At 43.3% G+C, this 23,875-nt stretch overlaps 1 protein-coding gene across 22 annotated transcripts in view; it reads left to right on the top strand.

Moving 5' to 3' along the window:
• ptprma (protein tyrosine phosphatase receptor type Ma) overlaps positions 1–23,875 on the top strand; it is a 163,865-nt gene that overhangs the window by 31,530 nt on the left and 108,460 nt on the right. For all 22 annotated transcript variants that reach the window (XM_027001916.2, XM_027001925.2, XM_027001935.2 and 19 more), the window contains exon 2: positions 6,487–6,609. In XM_027001916.2, the coding sequence (XP_026857717.2) occupies positions 6,487–6,609 (123 nt within the window). The remainder of the gene's footprint in view (positions 1–6,486; positions 6,610–23,875) is intronic.

A 23,875-nucleotide genomic window follows, 5' to 3' on the forward strand; every position in this document is an offset into this window, starting at 1 on the left:
ATCTGTTTAAAACGGTGTCCTCAGTTCATTGCCTGGGGATCCACAGCCCTCACACAGTCCAGTGTCATCACAGATATCACACAGTTCAGTGTCATCACAGATATCACACATTGAGTGTCATTACATATGTCACACAGTTCAATGTTCTCACTGCAGTAATAAAGCTCAGTGTCATCAATGATCTCAAACAGTTCAGAATTCTCACTACACTAACACCATTCAGTGTCATCACTGATCTCACACATTTCAGTGTTCTCACTACACTAACACCATTCAGTGTCATCACTGATCTCACACATTTCAGTGTTCTCACTACACTAACACCATTCAGTGTCATCACTGATCTCACACAGTTCAGTGTTCTCACTACACTAACACCATTCAGTGTCATCACTGATCTCACACAGTTTCATTATCACTGATCTCACATGGTTTAATGTTATCACTGATCTCACACAGTTCAGATCAGTGAATAATGTTCTCACTGCTCCTACACTGTTCAGTGTTTTTACTGATTTCACACGATTCAGCATTCTTACTGCTCTAACACAGTAGCTCCTTGTCAAGGCCTTCTTGAGGTTAATCACATGTATTAGAATAAGAAAGCCACAAAATGTCTCAGGCCAGTGAGTCCCCAGGACTGAAGTTGAGAAACAAAGCCTCTAAGCACACTGTGAATGTAGGATTCTTTCTCTCAGATGATTGATAGAAAAAAATATTTGATGATTTGCCTCAAAACATATACTGCAACCCCAGCTGTGCAATTGAGAAGCCCTCAGATTCCCTTAATGTCTTATTTAGATGCTAGAGCACATAACAGTGAGGTGTAAAAGTGAAGCGATGGCCCAGTGAGAGGGTGTTTCTTATTTGTGTGAGGCAGAATTATAACTTTATTTAGTGAGTGGAAGCAGAGGAGTGTGCGGCACTTTATCGCTAAGGCTCAGGAGTCATAAATATATCAATACCAAGATTGAGAGACCTAATTCGCTTCTGGCCGTTTGCGTGTTTTCTCATTTCCTGACTGGAGCCGTTATCTGTGGTGGAGTGTGTGCTGGCTCGGCACAAGGATGCCTAGCATTTCGCTTAACTGATACAGATTAGCCCTGGCACTCCACTTCTGCTCATGGGATTTGTTTTCCCATCCAAAGTAAGATTGGTGGAGGGCTATACTGTTGAGACTGACCTAGGACTTTAGCACTTCTAAAGCGGCCCCAGTATCTGATGTTCAGGAAGAAACAGGCTGAAAGACTTGCAAGGAGACGCTGTAATTTGGTGCTGATAAATCGGTTGAATGAGCCTTAGACAGGGGACAGGTTGTTTCTTGTATGGATTGGCTTACCGGCAGAGGGAAGGATCCTTGGCACTGGGTCAACTTACCCAAGATTGCCTCTGTGGCTTCTGTCCCTGCAGAAAACAAGGAGCTCATAAAAGAGCAGTCTTGGGAGACAGAAATGTGCAACAGAAGCTTCCTAACTGTGCATAAGGGCTAATGAAGGCTATTTAATTGTTGTGTTGGTAGGAAAGAAGGTTATCAGCCATCTTTATTGCATTACCCAATACAGCAGGACCTGTTAGTGGTGTCAGTGCAATAGGAAAGCAATACCTCCAAGGAGAGCAGTACGTCCAAGGTAGGAAACACAGTAAACAGACTAAATAATCCAAAAGCTTGATGTTGACCCAGAATGTATTGGCTTTAGCTTTGTTCCAGCAGTTTTGGTACTGCTTCAGAGCAGTGCAGTTGTAAATGTAATTTACCCGCAGTACTGCCTAACACTCTTAATACGCTTGTCAGCAAGCTGGTTTAAAATCTCAGGCAGTTGTCTCTGCTGTGTGGAGTTCAGCTACAAAGAGCTATAACCCGAGAATAAAATGTTATGTTGTAGTGGGACACGGAAAAAGAATAGGAACAGGTACACAAACAAGCTTACATATTTATATTTACAAGCCTAAAAGTACTTTGCCCCAATAGACTTCCATGTACTCTAGTGGCAGGTGCAACAATAAAGCTTTTAAGAAGGTCTTGAAAATGTGTGGAAGAAATAGCCTTGTAGGTGAGCAGGAGAAATATCGATTGGGCCACTGGCTCATTGCCATAAAAAAGGATAGATTTTTAAAAATGCAAGACCATGTGTCAAGACCATGAAGACTGCACTGCTCTTTTCACATTGGAATCATCTGAAATATTTACTGCATGCATTTTGTAAGGGCTTTAGTTTTGCCTTTGTTTTGTAGGCTGTATTTTTTTTCCTTGAGATAGACTACAGATGACAGGGTAGAGCGTATTGATTGGTGGGATGCTGAAAGGAGCAAGTACCAGAGAACCTCATACACCCTTTCATGTGAAACCCCAGTGACTACAAGTGGGAGCTCAGTCTCTCTCCCAGACATCAGCTAAAGCAGCTGCCCATAGTGTTTAGATTTAGAGCTCACCAAGACATGGACCCTTAGAAACCAGAGCAGCAGAGACTTTTAATGGGTGTGTGCGTGTGTGTTTCTGCTGGCCAGATAAGATGAGACTATTTCTGTTTTTTTCATCCACTGTCTGGATGACCACTTCAAATAAATTCAGGGCCAACTGAATTAAACTGTCCAAGTGAAGGTGTGTTTGAGGTGGTGAGGTGGCCCAGACCTGTCTGTCCTTTTTACACTATCGTATTGGTGTGGAGTTTGGCAACCAAGCCCTGTTTGTCAGGGAGGCATGGACTAACGGGGCACCAGGCTTTCACAGCCAGGCTTTTTGTGTCAAAGTGAATTACACAAATGCACCAGAAAGCTGGACACGGTGAAGATAACATGATTCCAGTCCCGGAGATCTGGTCTCCATGCATCTAAACTGCTTTCTGACAGGAAGCACAAGGACTGCTCCCTAATGTGATTTTTGCCAAATGTGGTCATACTCTTATTTATACCAGAATGAGCAAGACAGTAAACAGGACGTCTTCATAAGGATGCAGAATAAACCCGGTGGAAGTATTTTATCCATCTTCACCATCATTTTACCTTCTGTTTGATATTTGATAAGTAGCTTTCATTTGATATTAAGGCACTAGGTGGATGTAAACCAGGTAGGTTGTGTGATGGTGGGTGGAAGGGCTGTGTGGTATTGGACAGGGGATTGGTGGTGGTAGGTGAAGAGGTTGTGTGGTGGTGGATGAAGGAGCTATATGGTGGTAAGTAGAGGTACTGTGTGGTGGTAAGTACAGGGGCTGTGTGGTAGGTGGAGGTGGTGAAGGGGCTGCATTGTGATGGGCTGTGAAGGAGTAGTGGGCCTGGGTGGTGGTAAGCAGAGGTACCATGTGGTATTAGGTGGAGGGACTGTGTGGTGGTAGGTGGAGGAACTGCGCTGTGTGGTAGGTGGCGGAATTATGTGGGCGAAGGGGCTGTATGGTGGGGGTGAGGTGGATGTGTGGTGGTGGTGTGTGGTATTTTGACTGCATGCTTCATGTGCGTGTAGATCAGCGAGGCTCCAGTCGCCCACCCAGCTCAGCAGAGAGGGCAGCCGTGTTTCTGCCCCCCACATAGAGGTGTAATCGTGCAAGGTGCTATCTTAACCTCAGGAGCTGCAAGAGATGTCGACACGATCCCGCGGCACATGCAGCGGGCCCTCACCGTATCAGTCTGTGTTCTCTGATAGGCTCATATGGGGTATCACTGTGTGGCTCTAGTCCTGGGCGATTATTCAAATCCTACCACCCAAAGCTGGACAGTGAGGGAAAAGCACATCCTGAAATATGCAGAGGATAAAAAGTCTTTTTAGGTACCCTGGTATTATTTTTCCACATCATTATACCAAAATGGCCTATTTTTATACAGTGTTGGATAGTGAAGTTATAAGAGTAGTGTCTGAAATGTGACCAATTCAGATACCACAGCAGTGTAGCATACAGTTCATCTTAACACCTAGCTCCCAACAATACAGCACATGGAGTATGAGTGTGTACTGGGCTATAACAGTTTGATAGAACCAAAGTAAAGAGAGAGCAAGTGAAAAGGAGAAAATGTGTGTGACAAAGAATGTGTGTGTGATTCCTTTGTGTGAGCTCAGTGTCTACACACCATGTTTTTTCACTCTGTGGATTTAATGGCACCACACAGGTCACAGCAAATTGATTTGATCAGAGCAGCAGAGAGGCCAAAGGAGATAAAGCAAAAAAGCTGTTACTGTCGTGCTCATTTCAGAGACACCCCTTGCCACACATACATACACACACACACACACACACACACACACACACACACACACACACACACACACACACACACACAATCCAAATGCCAGCCATTCAAACAGAATGGGGAAATCAGAGTGTTTTATGTTTCGAAGAACCTGGAATGCACTTGAATGGGCAGGTGTTTCATGTGATTATTCAGAGGATGCTAGGATAAAATAATTAGTTACCTTTTTGTTTCAGGAATGTCTGTGGACCAGGAGTGTTAGTCCACATAGACATAGTCTATCCTCTGTGTCCTCAGTCCACATACAAACACACACACACACATGCAAAATAGAAATCTACTTCATCATCCAGTAATTACCACCATTTAAGAGGTAAGAATTAAGAAAATAAAGATATCACTTTTATGAGACCTTCTGCCACCTACTGAGTCAGTTTACTATGAAGTATGTATACAGCAACCAGTCAAAAAACAAAATATTCACAGTATTTAGGATACGTTACTGGTGGAGATAATGTAGCTTGCTGCACCTCCAAATGGCTGGTGGAGTAGTGAATTGGAGGCTTGTTTGCTGTTAGTTTGAATATAAATTTTCCATGTGTCTCCAGGTATTTTCTTGTAAAAAGGAAAGCCACTTCAGGTATTTTTTTTTACTTTATCCATGTAGAACAGATGGGCATCCATGGCCCTACACAGTAGTGTTTTTTCTTCTCATCTTTCCAGCTAAATCATTTTGATTAAGTGTATCAGAGCAAGACAAAAAATAAAAAAAATACAAAAATACAAAACATCAGGACTGCAGGTCTCTGAGGCTCAGGTTTGGGTATTACTGTTGTATTGGTACCCTTGAAGGGAAGGGTACTCCTGAGAACCCTGAGAACAAGGAACCATGGAGTTGCACATGAATTTGAAGGAACCATGAACCAGGAACCAAACTATACACAAAACTGCTGAAAATTTTACTTCCATGTTCAGTAGGCGACCAGAGTCCAGAGAGCCACAGCCTTAAAAAACCTTTTAAGAATGTACACAGCAAAAAACTGAAATAGTAATCTGACTGTCTGACCTAATGTGACTTGCTAAAGGATGGTAACTGATATTTGTTCAGGAAGTAGCTGATCCTGGAAAATGTTCCACCTTTCACTTTGGGGAAAAAACAGCACTGTCACAATAAAAAAAAGCATAGATGTGAGAGAGGAGCTGTACTTTTGCTGTGGCAGACTTGTGGGTGATGACAGCTTTCTCCCCAAACAAGTGCTTGAATTACATGCATCTCACCATGATTACATTCAAACTTTGACAAGGTGTCAAAACCTATGGGATCTCTAAACATATTTATCTGTGTTATTCTCAAGGAATTGTAACATTAAGCAGAAGAAGGAGGATAAACAAGATGCGGTGTACCGCTCCTGGGTATATTCGGAGCAAAGGTGGAAAAAGCGATTTATTTTTGCATTTCATGAAGATATGACTATATGGAAAAATTTGGTGCCTTCCAGGGAGAAATGTTGATGCTGCTGCTTCAAATCCTCTGTCCAATTCGCAGAATGTCACGCTGAGTTTGGAACAATATTTGAGCATTATATTATATTATAATATTAACTCCTCTCAGGCGTTAAAGCAAGCGCTGTCTCATTGCCCCTCACTGTTGTGCCCCTCACAACATGTTTATGAGATGAAAATGTGATTGAAGCAAAAGCCAAGCATAACCAGCTTGCAATCTTCTGCTTCTTTTAATGCGAAATGCGCTGCATACAGCATACCGACCAAGCCGTGAATCAAAACAACCAATTATATGGGTATATTCGTATTTCTCTGATATAACTCAAATTGACATAAAAGTATACTGGTCCATCGTTAGACACCAAAGACAAACCTGAGAGGACAAAGTGATTACAGCACCGTTCATACTTTCATGTTCATTTATGAATGAGTGGATGGGTGCGTAACATGCCTTGGAATCATGGGAAACTGTAATCTAAAACAGAAAACTCCAAGCGGGAGAGAGGGGCTGTCTGCCTGTGTGCGTCAAATCACTGCACCACGGCTTTCTGACTGACAGAGATGAAGTCAGGCCACTAAGCAGTGATTCTACTCCATGTTGGGAACCTGCAGAGAGGGAATTAGATTAATTGCTGCTTATGTGGTATTAATACTCCATGGTGACAGGGCCCCAGTGTTTGAATGCTGGTGGACCTCTTCCTGCTGACAGAGATTGATGACGGCTCTCCCATTAGAACTGAGAAAACTCTCTGTGGAGCACTACTTCCGGTCAATCAACACTTGCTCTGTCTCTTCTCGTCCCTGCAGGTGACTGCAACTTCGAGAGGTCCTACACAGAGTGCGGCTACAGCCAAGGCAAAGATGATGATTTTGACTGGGAGCAGGTGAACACGAAACAGAAACCATCAGCGGAGCCCTGGATACCAACAGGTAAGCCGACACTTACGATCACCATTCACACTGCAGCAATGTTCAGAACTCTTTCAGATGTAATTCTCAAGTATGGCCAAAATTTAATTCTAGCCTACCAGGTTTGATGCCTGTGACCCTCAGTCCCTGATTAGTACGTCTTCCCCATCACAACTTCTTGGTAGCAGCAGGAGAATCCGTGATGGTGGAAGCCTGGAAGCGCCAACTGATCCGCGCTCTGCTGCCTTGCTGCTCTTCAGCTGGCATTACTCTGCTTTGTTAGGTGTTTAATTCATTACCAGTTTGGGGATGTTGTGGCAGTCATGATTAATGTTGTTGTGGCTGCCACTGTCCTGAATCCCCCAATCCACTAGTCTGGAGGTGATGACTTCTCCAACGCGTGAGACAGACAAACGGCACCCATCAACATTTAATGAATACTGTAAACATATCATATACATTTGTTTTAAATTAATAATTTAAGCTCATATGTGAGCCATTGAAAGAAAAAATTAATCACTTTCTATTTTCTCCAAATGCTTTCGCTGTACGGCATGTCAGTCAACAGTTAAATTCTAACTGTCACTCCACATGATACTCAAGAGTGTTCTGTATTGGAGTAATAATTAATTTTATTCTTTTAAAGCGCCCAGTGGGATAACGTGTTTATGGCTCACCACACAATCCCGTGGCACACATTTACAAAGTGCGTGTTACTCATTTCTTCAGAAGCATACAGCGGTTCGGCCGTCTTGCCCACGCCCGAATGCTCTGCAGCCACATGACTAAGCAGCAAGCCGCTTTGTCCCCCCCCTTATAAACTTGGCCATTAGATTGGACAAGCACTGCTGTTTCTTAAATCCAATGCCTAACCATGTGATGGTGGCAGCTCCACCAGTGCTGCTACACTGGTGGCAGCAGAATGAATTGCCAGGACTCAGCTAATTTCATCTTGCCTCTGTGGGCACGTACCACTGGCTCACAGAGAAATTACCTGACACCAGAGGAGGAGTAGGAGAGGAGCTTAAAAAGGGGAAGTGTTTACCTTTGCACTGAAATTGATTTATGTTTGGCTGGCAGGAGGCAGGGGAAGGTTAAAGCCCAGCTCGGCGCAGGGGCGGCGACCTACACAGTCGCGTTGCTCCATGCATTTAATTGACTCCCAACCAAAAGAGGATCTGCATTCGAATGTGATGCTGCTTTCTCAGCGCTGCGCTTTGGGTGGTGGTGCTGCCTGATTAGCTGAACTGGGCACAATTAGACATGCTGCCATCCCTCTCCATGTTTCCTCTTGCTCAATATCTCCTGCTGCAGGAGGCTAGGGCAGCACAGAATGGAGGCTTCTTCTTCATTCCAGGGATTCAGTGACCATGACAATCCTTACTGCTGTTCCCCACCCACTCTCACCACAAAATGCCATGGCAATGTAATGAAAGTGGTTTTTGGTGGTAATCAATACCTCTAGCTCATATAAGCGTGACAAGTCGGTCTGAAATAGTTTATACCCCCAATATATATGACAGGCCTTATCTATTTAATTCTATTGCACTGCTGGGGGGTCAGGCCTTTTCTATGATATATTGGTCTTTTTCATTTGGTGGGTATCAGGCAGGGCTACAAGAACTGGTTCTAGTATACGTTCTGCTATCCCGAATGGCCCAGCTTTGCACGCTTTCAACCAGAAACGGCATCAGCAGGCATATTTCCCCTCCCTTCCCGGTTAAAGTACCCTCCTCAAAGAGAGGACAGAGCATTCTGGGTTTCTTTCATTTCTCATTAGTTTCTTGATGATAGCATGCCCCCTGGCCACAGTATAAATCAAATGACCCTGCTTGGGAATGTGGGCCGCAGACCATGGGGGAGAAACAGAGCAAGACTACCAGTGCTCAGAAACGTGCCCTGGTTTTCCTACACCCCCTAACCTTTTCCTATTAAAAGAGTGGCAGTCTCAAGCAGCATGTGCTCCTCTGCTTCAGCGAGTCACCATGGAGAGCTGTCTCTCCACTCACCCTCTCTGACCCAAAGCGTAGGGGGCTTTTGGTGGCCACTGAACCCGAGATCATAGCCCTGTCTCTTTTTGATGAGGTCACTACACTGGGCCTCCCAGGGGGGCCTGATAGAGCTGCTTTGGATGTGGCGTTGGGATCAGGTTACCATGGTGGTGCTGTGCCTGACACATGAGAACATTCTTAGACTACTTGCCCAACAGGTGGAGACTGGAATTACTAGTCTGGCTTCCGGTGGAGCCCCAATCTTTCCCCATATACACCTCGCCATGTTAGCATGAGATACTAAAAGTGCCATAAATCCTCAACATTTTTTTCTGTTTATTAAGTAGTACAAGCTGGCACAGAGGTGTTTTGTATTAAGCCTGTAATGTTATCTGTAATGTTATCAGGGGTGCTGGAAACTGTATGGGTTTAAGAGTCTGTATTGTCCAGGGAAGTCTAACCCAATTTCTGTCCATTAGGGTTTTTATATTGATGAATAATCTCCAGTAAAAACTTCACTGTCTTCACTTAAAAGTCTGAGTGCAGAAGCTACAAGTTTATTAGGATATTCATTTTGTGCCTCACATCTAAAAGGAAAGTACTAAACAGTGCATTACGGTTCAGGTCTTAACACACAGACAGATAAAAGAGTGGTTAATGACCACACAGCCTCCAGAGGTGGTGACGGCTGAAATAGCTGCGCTCGTCTGTGCCGTACTAATGTCTGCCATACTCGTCTATGCTGCCCTCATGTCTCCCACGCTTGTCTTTGCCGCGCTCGTGTCTGCCGCTCTCGTCTGTACTGAGCTCAAGTCTGCCGTGCTTCTCTCTGCCCTGCTTGTGCCCACCTCGGTGAAGCCTGCCGTGGTAGAGACCAGGGTGGAATGAGACGAAGCGACGCAAGCCCTCCCACCATTTCCCCCAACAGCCTTGCACACACTGTAGATAAACGGCATTTCACCAAGGCAAGGAGAATTTTTGGTTCAGCAAGTGTTTATCAATGCGGCAAACACATATATTCCACCATTCCTCAGCCTGGATAGAGAAAGATAGGAAATGCCTTGGTTAAGCAGCCTACAGGAGAGTACTTGTACATGTGCATGCATTTTTCCATGTATTGGTATTACCATGAAAGTAATATGGGTGTGCAGAATCTTACGTCAGTGAAAAATCCCTCTCTTGCTAATGTGGCTGGTGCACTGTTCTACCCTTGCATAACATTTTGAAAGCCTAGAGCTCAACTAGCCTATAAGCTATGCTGGCAATGTCAGCTATTTTAGCTATGGTGCTACACTAGATATGGCCGTATAAGCTACACTTGTTATGGCCTTGTAAGATATGCTAGCTGTAGCCCTGTAAGATATGCTATCTATGGCTCTGTAAACTACGTTAGCTATGGCCCTGTAAGATATGCTAGCTATGGCCCTGTAAACTACATTAGCAATGATCCTGTAAGATATGCTAGCTATGTCCCTGTAAGCTACACTAGCTATGGCCTGGTAAGTTATGGCCCTCTAAATTACACTAGATATGTAGATATGGCCCTTTAAGCTACATAAGCTATGGCACTGTAAACTATGCTAGCTATGGCCCTGTAAACTACGTTAGCTATGGCCCTGTAAACTATGCTAGCTATGGCCCTGTAAACTATGCTAGCTATGGCCCTGTAAACTATGTTAGCTATGGCCCTTTAAGCTATCCTAGCTAAGGCTTTGCTCTCAGAGCACTCACAGGCTTCTGAGAGCAGGAACACATGAGCAGTTTCTGGCTATTTCATGTTAGTTTTACTCTTGACCTTTGAATAATGTCATTATTAATAGTCATGAGGAAATACAGCCAATCATTAAAAATATAACATTATTAACTGTATTATCTATAGTTAATTTTATATAGAATATGTATATTCACGTTAAACACCTAAAATGGCAAGTGTACCAGGATACTTTACGCAGTCCATCTTGAGATATTCTGGCAACTTAATTTATTATATAGTGCATTTAGCAGAGCAGATGAGGGTAAAACTGCCGCTGAACTAAATTGAATCCTACTAGTGACATGTGACATGCCTCTAAAAACAACACACATACCGTTTGACCCTCTCACAATACACTATCTATATCATAGCAATATATCATAGCAATATTATCTAAAAGTGACATTCTAGTCCCATTCTAGTTGGCATGAGACCATGGCTAACCCATAGAGCACCATGCTCTTTACCAAAATTCTTCCTGGCTTGCTTTGATTCTTGTAAGGCAAACCCCTGATACTGCCATCACCACTCCAGTTGCAAGAGGCATCTTACCTTAATTACAGGAAATAAATAAATAAATAAATAGAATAGAATCAGGGCTGTGGGAGGAATGTCATGAAACACACCATGAACGAATGTCAAAAAGCAGCATTCACCATTCTTTCAGGGAGCTTTTGGGGTTATTCATTTTGGTTATAGCTCTGCTTTTAGTTGTGTCATCAGTATCATAATTCACAGTGCACAAGCGGGCTGTTAAATGAGGACATGCAAATGTGCCATTCTGACAAAAGTTGAAGTGCTCCCTAATGACACATTCAAGGTCATATCACAAGTCTAATATGTCCTAGATGGATTAATATACTTTTTTTTTTTCTCCTGAGAAAACCTGAACGCACATTAGCACAAATACCTAGAAATATTCTTTTGAAATTAAGCTTGATATAAATATTAAGCCTGACTTCTTGAATTACACTATAGGATGTGCATAGGAGTGTGGCTGCAAAGTCCATCTGTCACAGCAAGATGGCTGAAGATGCTCAACGCATGCATTCTGAATGATTCCAAAACACTTCTTATAATTCAGGATTATGCCAAAAAGGCAGCAACATGATGGAACAAATCTCTGATACCTAGCCAGAAGACATGGGGCTTACACACAAGGTGGCGTTAAATGGCTAAGGGCGGTGCGGAATAGTAGCACTAGGCTGGGACCCTGCGCTTATTAATATTTCAACTGTGGTGCGTTATCGCAGTGAGTACAGCTGTTCGTAAGTAAATAAAGAAAAGTTGCAGTTCATCAGGCCACCACAGTGGACCTTTTATGTGGGCCACATGATAACAATGGTACAAGGCTGTGTTTTGTATCACCGACCTTTGCAAAACCATGCAGAGTTGGCCAAATGCAAACATTCTGACATTCACTCGGCAAGAAGACAGCAGTACACCTTGCAGAAGGCGGATGTGAATGATGCGGTTGTCAGATATTTAAATAGATTCACTATATATATATATATATATAGACAGCTACATTTTGATGTTGCCCATTTGTGTGTCATGTTTGTCATTTAGCCTGCACACAAGTTCATGTTCTATTTGTGCATTAGCCAGTTTCCCTGGGAGGGCGCTAGCAAAGTCAGGGTCGTTGAAAGGCATGTAACAGTCGCTCAGATCCTCAGATCCACTGGGTAAAAATGCTGACAGCCATTTTTTTAGGTTATAATGAAATGAAAAGACATAATTTCCACTTCCAAAACAAAAGCACATATTCATCCTTACAAAATTACTGTAGTAAGCAGGATGTCAAAACTCAAAAATCCCAAAGATCTTATCAGCAATACACTGTTACTGAAAGGCTCCCTTATCTAATCTGCTACTCCTGCTTAGTGGCTGGCAGCACACACACCTGACATGAGTCAGTGTCTGTGACCTCTGTTCAGCTGTTGCAGTAGAGGTAATCAGATAAATCCAAGCATTTTTCATAGGTTCTCTCTTTCTCTTTGTCCATTTATCTCTCAGTCCATCTCTCTGGGAAGTCTTCTGGGAGTCTCTTTCTGAAAGGGACTCTTTCTCTGGGAGTCCCTCTGTCTCGATCTTGACTCAGCCCAGATGGGCTAGGTGTGGTGGTTAATTGCTTGTACAGTATCGGTCAAGGCAGTATCTTGGCTTATGGCAATGTTTCAGCACAGATCATGTAGAGAAGGGAAAGGGAGACGAAAGGGCGTGGTAGGTGAGAAGCCCAGAAAATCCCCCCCCCCCCCCCCACCGCAAGGGAGAGGAGACGATACCCCACACAGGTGCTGCAAGGAGTAATTTGGAGCGGAGAGTGAATAAAGATGACTTTATTACATTACAGCAGGTCATGGCACAGCACATGCACAGCATTCAGAGAAGCTGATTCACACCACACACACATGCAGTGACACATACATACACACATCCACAAAAGAACACGCTGCTGGTTATTCTCCCGCTGTGATTAAAGACCTCCCTTCTAGAAGCCATATAACTGACATCTGCCATGCTAATGCTGCCATTTATGCTTTTATTACATTAGCTCAGGTCGAGGAGGAGAGAGTTGTTTTGCCAGAGACGTTGTACCAGAACAGGTCCCGAATACAGATTAGTATGGTGTTCTGTATCAGATGGAGTCTTAGTGAGGGTCAAAACAGTGATATCTGACCAGCTGCCCTTTGTGTGTATAACGCTTTTTAGTTTTGATGGGAAAAGCCAAATCCAACCAGAGATGAGTACCTGAAGCCTCAGAAAATTCATCCAGTCTTTGGCCTATATATGGCACTCTGATTAGGGATGGGAGAGAACACTTTATCCCAACCAGGGCGAATGCATGGTGAAAACTGTACTTTCTGTCCCACATAATTACATAGCCACCATCAGTTGTGGATGCTGTGCAATCTGTAAATGATTTAGTTGGAACTACTATTTATTGTCCCCTCTGGAGTTACTATTGCAAACCAAATGGCTAACTGAATTGGAACACTCTGAAGTCAAGGAGCCAGCAATAGCCTTACGTAATGTCATAATACCTCATTATGTATGAACTGCAATAAGTTGGTCTTTAATTGTTGGATAGACAAGAAAGAGTGCCTTTGTTTGTACCTTTGCCCTTTTATGCTGTTCCTGGGTCAGTTCAACTCTTTCTCTAGTGGTGATAAATGGTTGGAACTGGGTAAGAAATCTGTTCCCCACATCACAGCACTAGCTATCACCAAATTGCATGTGTGTTTCGCTGAGGTCACAGAGATGGACACATGGTGACTGCAACTGGATCCAGAGGTTTTCACATGGGCTGTGACCAAACAGAGTGTGAAATCACACAAATACCTTGTTACTGCAAATGCACATTTGTTACATTTATATGAAACCAAAGTGGTAGTTTGTTGACATGAGTTGGTGGATAACTACATGGAACATTCAGGCTATAAGTAAACTTTTTCTAATTTGATCAAGTGAGCATAGCTAATCATGTTTTTACTCCATGATATCGTCTTATTGGATTTATATTAAGCCATCTATCCTGGGGATACTGGACCCGAACACTGTATCATTGCCTCTTGTGTGCAACATTAAAAACCTATTTGTGAGGCCGCTCCGCCGGATGCTGGGAACTTCGGGTTAATTTCCCGTGTCGAGGCCTGTTATCAGCGAGGCCGCATGACTGTGCAAACCCTGCATCACGTCGGTTGCTTTGAAAACTGCCTGTCGGTCAGGGGGGAGCAGATTAATTCGCACTGATGCCACAGGCCCGGCCTTTTGATTACAGAGCCACCTATCAGCGCACACATGGCAGTAATTAAAACCCATCCCACTAATTCCATGCACACAAACACTGATAGTGCAATGGATGCCCTATGGGGGCCTTGGCACCCCCGGCCAAGCTTGTCTGTCTGCGCCATGTTAGTTAACCATGACGGCATTTTTTCCCCTTGCGCATGTCACTAACCAAGCACGCTCGTATCCTTTTGTAATGCTGGATGAAAGTCACTCAGCTTGCATGAGCAGCTCTGCATCAGAAGGGCAAGGCAGCTCTGAGACAGGGGACTGGCAGCCCAGTGGCACGGTAACAGCCTAGCATCATGGCTAACAGCGTAGCGAGTGCAGGAACAACAGTGCTGTGTAACAGACTATAAAGTCAGCAGTTTGTGCGTGATGGGCTCCACACAGTAACCTTTCCCCATCAGGAGCTATCCTATAATTCGGGTTCAGGGAAGGTGGATCAGTGTTTTGATTTGATCTGGGACTTGGGGTGAGCAGTATCGGCAGAGCACGAGCAGAGTAGGCTTTGAAGGTGGGCTGTGGTTATACAAGGGGGAGAAGACAGAATGCACACTCAAGCAATTCAGCTCAGGTGACATCATTTGGTGAAATTATTTTTTGTCAGTTTTGTACATACAATATAAAAATGTTGAATATAAATGAGGTTTTACACATGTGAAGAATTATACAAGTTCTCAGAATTAGACTACACAAAAATCATCTTATCAGCTTTGCTAAATCTATGACAGCATGGAACATGAAGGGTCTCCTGACAATACACTAAACAACATGCATCATCAGAGCTTTTCATAAGGCTGAAATGCGTCTCCATGGCAATGATGAAGCAAAGAGACCCAGGAGAGAGGATACACCCTAACTCATGCTTCCAAAATGTTTTGGCTTTCTCTCTTTGTCTGCACAAAATCAGACTATAAAATGGTCATTCAGGCCCCCAAACAAGAAAGACAGGAGGCATTGCATGGTGATGAACAGTGACACCATTTTCTCCCGTCTCAGACACTTGAGTCTGTAAGAGAGTAAACTGCTACTGAAAGAAAATCTTTTTAGAAACAGAATCTCAGACTAAGTGTAAATCTCATATGCAGTTCAAATCTGTAATTTCATCATTCTGTCTGCCGAGATGATGCTGTTACACATGGTAATTGTGCCAAGTTACATAAACTAGCACAGTTATCATCTTCAGACCTTCTGTGGACACTGAATGTAAAGAGAATATCAGAACTGAGTTAAAATTATATACTAATGGTGCCGTTGTATGATTGCAGCTTGTGTGTGTGTGTGTGTGCATGTGAGTGTGTGTGTGTATGTGCAGCATGTGCTTGGTCTCATGCAGTCAGGACCTGTGAGGCATGGTAAATTTGTCTGATTTTCTAGTTTGCGCATCCAGTTCAAGAACCTCTGATGGGGAAGTGGAGCTTGCCAGCAGTAGGTTGTTCAATTTTACCGGCTTTTTGGCTCTGGGAGAATTACAGCTCAAGGTAGAGCCCTGCATGGGTGCGAGTAAACATCTGTGTTCCAGGGACCTGCTGCCTTTTCACCCCTCCTCCCCTTCCTTTGCTTTTCACTTGTTTTTCATTGTATTAATTAAAAATATCTAGCTATAGCATTTTATCAGTTTATGGCTCTTGTTATGGTGGATGAGGTCCCACAGTCCAGTAGAGCATCAAGCAGCAGGTTGCTCTAGCATGTATATGTCCTTGGTGTCTGAGCGGCAGCTGAGAGACAATGGCACAGTAAAGAGCAGAAGTCCATGCTGGACTGCTTCAGTCCCGTGCTCAGTCCAGCGTTGCTGATTGGCTGCAGGGACATGTCCACTCTAAATCTCCACGGCCCATAGTCAGAGTGTCATTATAATGTTTTATAAAGTCAAAAAAGAGAAAATCTCTCCAATATTAAACCATGGCCCTCTAGGAACAGACAATATTTAACAGTGGGATGCTGTGTGTTTGTGTGTGTGAGAGAATGAGGATTCATGCAAGTTGTTAAATGACTATCAGTTACATGCAAGTGGGAAGATATGGATTGCAGCCATAAGAAATTTCAAAATGACACAATTTGTATCATAACATAAGTGACTGTTCACTGGTAGATTGGACTGATTTCAAACTATGAAAACAAGACTATGAAGTTCAGATGTTTAAAGGGTATTGTCACTTTCATAAAACGTGCATGAAAAAAAAGAATAATCAAATGCAGGTCTGCACCTGGAGTGTTTAATGAAACCAAATATAAAAGTGAGCTACAGAGAAAGAATACCAACAATGCTGACAAACAGTCATACAAACACAAACAGCTTCTAAAGAGGACAACCTAAGAACGTAATAACACACAGGTGGTGCTCTCAATAAGGCACAACACCTGAGTGGGGTGTGGCACATAACCAAAACAGGGAACATGTACAACACAAGAGGAAATGTAAACCAAACGCCAAGCACAATGCCACCGGCCAGGAGGGCACCATCGCGGGTATGTGTACATATCCCTATTGGGGGAAATGGGTAGGACTTTCCACTCACTCATTTAATACATTCTTCTCCCATATTAGGAGAACAAAAATAATTGGATAATTGACTGTATCTTGGCCAGCTGTGTATTGATGCATCATGTACAAGAGAGCAAAGGGCAACCATAGAGCTCATTCTGGATTTTATGTTTACATCCGGAGACAGATTGCTGTTGTCCTTTAATCCGAGGACCAAAGCAATGGCACTGGCACCGGAGCAGGACATCAGGTCGTCAGGATATCAGGGCATCGGAATATCAGGGCATTAGGGCTTCAGGGCATCGTAGCAGCAGGGCATCAGGATATCAGAGCATCAAGACATCAGGGATGCCAGGGCATCAGGCCATGAAGGTGTCAGGATGTCAGGGATGCAAGGCAAAACAGCTTAAACGGACTGACTTAGACACACAGCTAAATCAGATGTTTCAATTGGAAAGAAAAACTTTTGAAAACATTATGAATACTTTCCAGAATGTAGGCATAAATGTGACAGAATCTACCAAATGTAATAGCATGACAGAGACAGAGGATTTACCATCGCACACAAACCATTGGCTATTCTGAAAAAGTCTGAATTCTATAGTTTACAGAAGCATCTTAAATGCTCAGAGCCATTTAAATACTTCAAAATTCAGTAGACAGCGCTTTAAATCATATCAAGACAATGATTTAAACTTTAAATGCACTACTATTCCAACAGCAGAGTGTTTCAGAGCCACAGTAATCCACAGCATAATGTAGGGGCTTTATTGAATATCACTGTCATATCATTATTATTCCAAGGTCTGCATAATTATGCTTAGGTGAACAAAAGAATACCTAGACTGATCTGAGCTTATGTCTTTTTTCCTTTGGTTTCTTTGATTTGGTACACCACATATGTGAGGGAGATCAACCTGCAGCAATTATTTTTAGTCACTTTGAAGAGTGGGACTGTTTTAACGCTAATGAGAGAAGCCTGAAAAGGGAGGCTTTCATTAGATAGCAGTAACGAGGTGCCGCTCCAGTTGGGCCTGCTGCCACAGCTGGCCTCCGCGCCATCACACGCTCCTGTAACGTGCCATGCCACAATTACCAGTTGTAATTCTGCATTTAGCACTTAATCAGACAAAGATGGATTGGAGCAGTGAGTTGGAAGCAAGTGGCCGAGAGCGTCGGCAGTGGTTGGAAGAGCTGTCTCGTTACCGTCAGGCGGAAGGTGGATGAACCTAAAGCATAGCTGGTAGATGAAAGGAAAGCGTGGCTGTGTGCCTCTCTTGCTCTTTTTCATAGTCATGCATTCTCAGGTTGCAGTGTTTGTGTGCAGCATGTGTGTGTTTGTGAGATCCAGCTCTGAATGATCCACATGGTCTTGGGAAGGTGAAGAGAAGATAGGAGAGAGCCTCAGGCTTTGTCAGAAATCAAATCCGGATAAAAAACAGGGCGGAGTGCTAAGAGTTCCGGGTAGAAGAGGCCTCCTGAGGTAGGAGGCTTCCTCTGAGGAGTGGACAGAAGAAAGGATGAAGGAACCGGTCAAGGAGTGCTCTCAGCCTTTGCCTTCACCAGCTTGCAGTCAAGCATGGGCAATAGCATGGTGCTTTTGGAGCATTAGTGCTAAATGGAGTGTTTTCCTGGGACAGTAAGCAGGTTTTGTGATGCCGTTCTTGGGTGTGTACTGAGCGTGAATAAGGTTGCTCTGTAGAAGAGTGCTGTTATTCCCTTTGCTGTGAACAAGAGGGAAGTGAAGGGGAACCCCTGTGCTCTCCTACCTCCTACTGCTGCAGCATGACACTGTAATACCCACCAGCAGTACAGGTTGGGTGGCTCACTTTGCTTTGCCTTTAGGGGGATCTGGTCTCAATTGTACGTGGACTCCTTGTCACGGCCTTGCCTTCCTTCCTGCCTGTGCTGGATCATCTCAGCAGCATTTATCTGTTTACACTGGAAACAAAGGCAGACCATTGGGAGGCAGCTGAAGACATGACAATTTCCACCCTAAGGGCTGGAGGAGGGAAACACACTTTTCAGATGTGCGTTTTTGTCACCCACATCCCCATACTGCTGCACCTACAGTGTGATGAGTGATCTTCTTGCCTCAGAGGAAGCAGATGGCATTTCCCTGAATCTTGGCAGCAGAAGTTCACACAATCCACGGAAGCCATTCCACAAAGAATCTAGGAGGGTGCAGAGCCACCTGGGCAAGAAGAAACTCGTCCCACAATCAAACAGCTGCGGGAAAAAACAACAACAACAACAAAAAAAACAAAACGCTTAAATAGTAGAGAATTGACTCATACAGAACATACAGGAGCTGGGAATGAGCTATTCATACATAAAGATATAATACTGCTAAAATACTGCAATTTCTTCATGTTCAAATCAAAAAGAAATGCCAATTATGTGGTTGTACCAACAGCACCTTTTCAGGAGTGACATTGTGCCATGTTGATTGTCAGATGTCACTTTCCCAGCAGAGACTCCTGCATGAGTTAATCTTTTACAGAACTCAAAGCAAGTTCAACCACCTTGCTTGCCATGCCATTATAGTGTGAGTATGCAGTAGGAAAAACCCCCATGTCTCTAGGACAATGGGGCTATATACAGGACCAGATGAGGGATGTGGACAAAGGAATTCACATAGTGCATACACAGAGTGTTTGAGCAATGTCTGCACAAGGCTATGCAATAGACCAGAACACTATTTATTTATTTCCTATGTAATTCCCTCAGCTCAGATTGAAGTCTAAAGCCAAAAACAGTTTTGCTGATCCACTTGTGTGTGTGTAGGCACATCCCCTGTTCATCCTGTTCATTCTTTTGTCTTGGTGTGTGCATGTTTAAGTGTGTGTGTGTGTGTGTATTTGAGTTTGTGTGTGTATGCTTTTGTGTCTGTGTATGTATGTGTATTTGTGTCTGTATGTGTACATATTATGCATTCATTTGTGCTTGTGTATATATATGTGCATGTGTATGTATGTATGTGTATATGTTTGCATATGTGTTTGTATGTGTGTGTGTGTGCATGCATGTACACATCCCCTGTTCATCCTTATTTGAAACTGCTCTCCCATCTTCAGGCACACTAAGCATTTTGCTGATGTGCTGAAGGAGCAGGTTGTGCAGATGAAGAGGAGCTAGATCTACATAGAGAGTGAGACCCAGAAGCTCAGCAGGCCGGGCCAAGGCTCTTCCTTCCTCATTAACATTTGAAGAGGACTAAAGGCAGCAAAGAAATCTCAGGAAATTAAGCTATTGAGATGTCTTTTCTCACTGCACATTTAAGAACATCAACTCCTTCCCTTAGTCTGAGCTCCAGAGGCCTTATCACTAGACAAGACTGTGTGTGTGTGGGTATGAATTTGTTTATGAACAACAGAAGGAGATAAACCATCACAGAAAGAAGGAGAGATGGAAAGAGAGAGATAAAAAGGACAATACAGGAGAAAGATCAGCCCCTCATCTGGAGAAAAGCACAGAGATTATTTAAAGGTTCAGCACTGCAGAATTGTTAGAATAATGACACTGACTGTCATTATAGCAAATTACCTCAGAGTTTCAGACTACTGGCAAAGTGTGAATGTTTTATTAGATCCTGGATCCGCCATGCATATCCTCACTTAAAAGTACTGAACCACAGAGTGGCTGAGTGCAAGGTCCCTCTCATAGCCCTAATGCTCCCCTTCTTAGGTGAATATGGGGAAGGTAGTGAAGCAACATTAAATCAGAATTAACTCAGTATTAAAATAGAATTAATGCAGTATTAACATTGTTAATGAGAAGAAAGGGAAATGTACACTGTCCATATGCAATTGAGCCATACTGCAGGACATCAGAATCAGACGGGCTGAACTTCCTGAAAACGACCAGCTGTTACTGCTGATATGATGAGATGTAGGGAAGTTGCGAGTCGTGGCAGTGCTTAAACCTTTATGTCTATCCATCATAAAGTTCATGAATTCATCAAAAAGGGCTTAATAGAGGTCACATCTAATCAAAGGCTATTTCATTTAATGCATAAAGCCCCATCTTTGATTTCACTCTGTTTTAAATGACCTCTCCCTCTGGAAGCCTTGATAACGTTCATTGGATGCAGCATATTCCTTCTCCAACAAATCAAAGCCTTCTGATAGGGTGCACCATAATCAGGAAAGCATCAGAAAAACCTCAAGGTCTGTTATTATTATAGCCAAATTATCTGTCACAGAGTACAGTATGTTCTGTGGTTGAAAAAGCACAAACTTTTTCTTTGAAATTGCCCAAATGTTTTATGTTGAAAGATCTGTGAGTTCATTTTATCGTTTTCAAACTGTTAGCCTAATTACATTTGTTACTCTAAGTGCACACCAGTTTCCCTTTGACATTGGGAAGAGCTTCGATGGACTGGAATCCTCTGCCAGAGCACATTTACTGGGATACATTTTCTTTGACTCATTAGACTGCTCTTTGTCTCTGCTCTGTTGAATATGGTTTCCTGCTCCCTTAATGGGGCACACAAAGGAAGCAGCGCGAGACAATATCTCTGACGGCCTGTGTACACTCACCATGGCCACCCTTTCCATCACCCTTCCTTCCGTCAATAAAAGGCTTATTTTAAAAGCAGTCGCTCAACAGTGCTATTGTGCTGGTAAGTGGTATTCCTCACTGTGGTAATGAGGTTAGCCTGTGTTTATTCATCAGCCAAGATCCTTGGCCTGTTGCTTTGTGCTAATACATCAGAGGGGCTCTGAATACCACTTACGACAAAGAGAAGAAAAACGAAAATAAACAAGCACATTGTATGAAGTCACGCGGCGCATGTGACACTGTGGTTATAGGGTAGGCAATGCTTGAGGGAGAGCCACAGTCCTGCCTTTAGGGCTGCTATGATGGAGTGGTACTTGCTCTCAGGTTAAGGCATGGAGCCACAGCTCCCCCGCAGGCCAAAGCCCAGAGCCCATGCCACAGGTGGCCTGCAAGATGTGGAACCCAGCCAAAGCTAGGAGCCATCTCTAAGTTCCACCATGGCACCTCCATAAAGAGAGCTTAGAAAGGCCGCCAATCAGTTGCTCAGAGATGCAGCTGGTCCCCAAGAGTGGGTGGGACCCACTGGTCATTGCCAGACAAGATCTACTGGCTAACAGGCAAAGCCATGCAAATGTGACATGCACCCAAACGAAATCACTGAGCAGATGACTGCTGGCTAGAATTTTCCCCAGGCAGTTAATCTTTTGAGTTTGATCAACACAATTAAGAAAAGAGATATATGAATTACTCAAGAACACCTGGTATCAAATAACCAGGCTATGCGCCAATCAATGTTCCTTGGACTACTTGTATTTAAAATTACTCTGCTGATCCATGTTGTTTCACAAGGAAAGTAACATTAGCCAGTCTGAGCCTGTGTTTTGTTTTCTTTTGAACTCAAGCCAGATACCAGTAAAGGTCAACAGAGACTGTCCAGCCTTCTCTGTATGCGGTGTGGTTGGTTTATCAGGGGTCAGGAGCAGAGCTCTTCTTGTTTATATTTACACATGGGGTTTGCATTGAAATGAGCCCTAAACTCAATTACCCCTCCTAGCTGCCCTTCCCCCACACTCGAGCCATCCGGACAGTCCTATCTTGTATGTGGCAGCAATTCATCTTCTAGGCCTGACGCAAATCCTATTTTCAATAAGCCCAGCTTCAATTTACACAATACTTTGCATGTGAAGGTTAATCAATAAACACAGGCCCAGCAACACCCTGGTACACATTCAGTGGGGCCAGAGAAGCTTCTTCACAACCATTAATCCTAAAATGAGAAAATGGGAACGAGAACACCCATCTAATTCCAAACAAATGCATTCATCAACATCCCCCCCCCCAGGGTGATTGGGCCATATTGGTTGAGCATGTGTACATGTCTGTGCGTGTTCATGTTTGTGATTCTACAAGACTACTGCATTGTGTGGGCATGCACATGTACAGGTGTGTGTGTGGTGTTTATGGCAGCAGCCAAACTTGGAAACTGTGAAATGCTGTTGATTTTATTTGTGCAGTGGCAGTCCTGAGCTCTAGATGAAACAGGGTTTGTGAAATGGAGGGCAGCATGAATTGGCTAGCTATGGCTGCATGATGGCCACCTGTTCTCGGACTGATTCACCTCTACCTAGATATGATTGCAGAGCAGTGGCAGATGGTGAACAATATTCTAGGTGGGGCTGTTGGTGACAGCCAGTTTCAACAGATACCCCAATACAAACTACTGATGCTCAGTGAAGTAGCAAGCTAAGCTACTATTTAATTGACGTTAAAATCAACATAATAATAATGTCATTTATCATAGTTGCAGCTCTAACGTGTTCAGATAGAAGTTACATTATGCATTGTAAAAAAAAAAGTGATTAGAAAAACATTTTAAACAAATAGAAAGCTTACATTTTAAATGTTAATGCAGTGGCCTTATATCATCTAGCTATAAATTTTGTGTCAAAAAGAAAGCTCCTGCGCAAACATTACAACTGTCTAAACTTCGCACTTGTAAAGCGAGCTCACTCAGGTCAATTCGCCAGAACCACCACTAAAACACACAGCTAGCTAGCTAGTTAACCTTTAGCAAGCTACTGGTTGAACAAGTTAGCTAACAGTTAGCGAACGCTAGCTAGCTCAATTCAGAACAATCACTGAAGAATACAAGAAGCTGCTAGCTGGCGAACTAAATTAATGTTAGCTAACAGTTAACACTAGCGCAAACCTATCTTATCTAGTTCAATGGTACTATAAATGAGAAACTACCACAAAATGCTGAACTTGACACGCGATCACTGACTGCCCGACTGGTTAGGGTTATGAACGAAGAGCCATTTAAGCATTAGAGTCGAGGACGCTTATTGGCTAAATTTATGTCGCTATGTTCGTATCTTGTGTCAGCGGCGGTCACCATTGGTTGCACAGCTGCTCTGCTGGGCGAGATTTCTAGTGCCCGAGAAGAGAGAACGAATGAACCGCGAAGCTAATTTCCCTCTATATATTTGATATACTATATATTATTGTGCATTTTCCCGCACAATATTGATTATTTAAAAAATGTTTATTTTTAAAAATGAAAACTAACAATTGGCACCATGGAGGGCACCGCCCCAGCGCCCTCTCTTGGCCAGCCGCCATTATTACAGAGAATTGGGGTCATTGTGACCCTCACCCTTTGTATTAAGAAAGGTTCACTTAAGTAGTTATCTATTCTCGGCAAATTATACTTAAATATAATTAGTACAAATAAGATTTTGAGAAAATACACCAACAAGATTA

This window comes from Electrophorus electricus, chromosome 10 (genome assembly GCF_013358815.1).
Source record: "Electrophorus electricus isolate fEleEle1 chromosome 10, fEleEle1.pri, whole genome shotgun sequence".
Lineage (NCBI taxonomy): Eukaryota > Metazoa > Chordata > Actinopteri > Gymnotiformes > Gymnotidae > Electrophorus > Electrophorus electricus.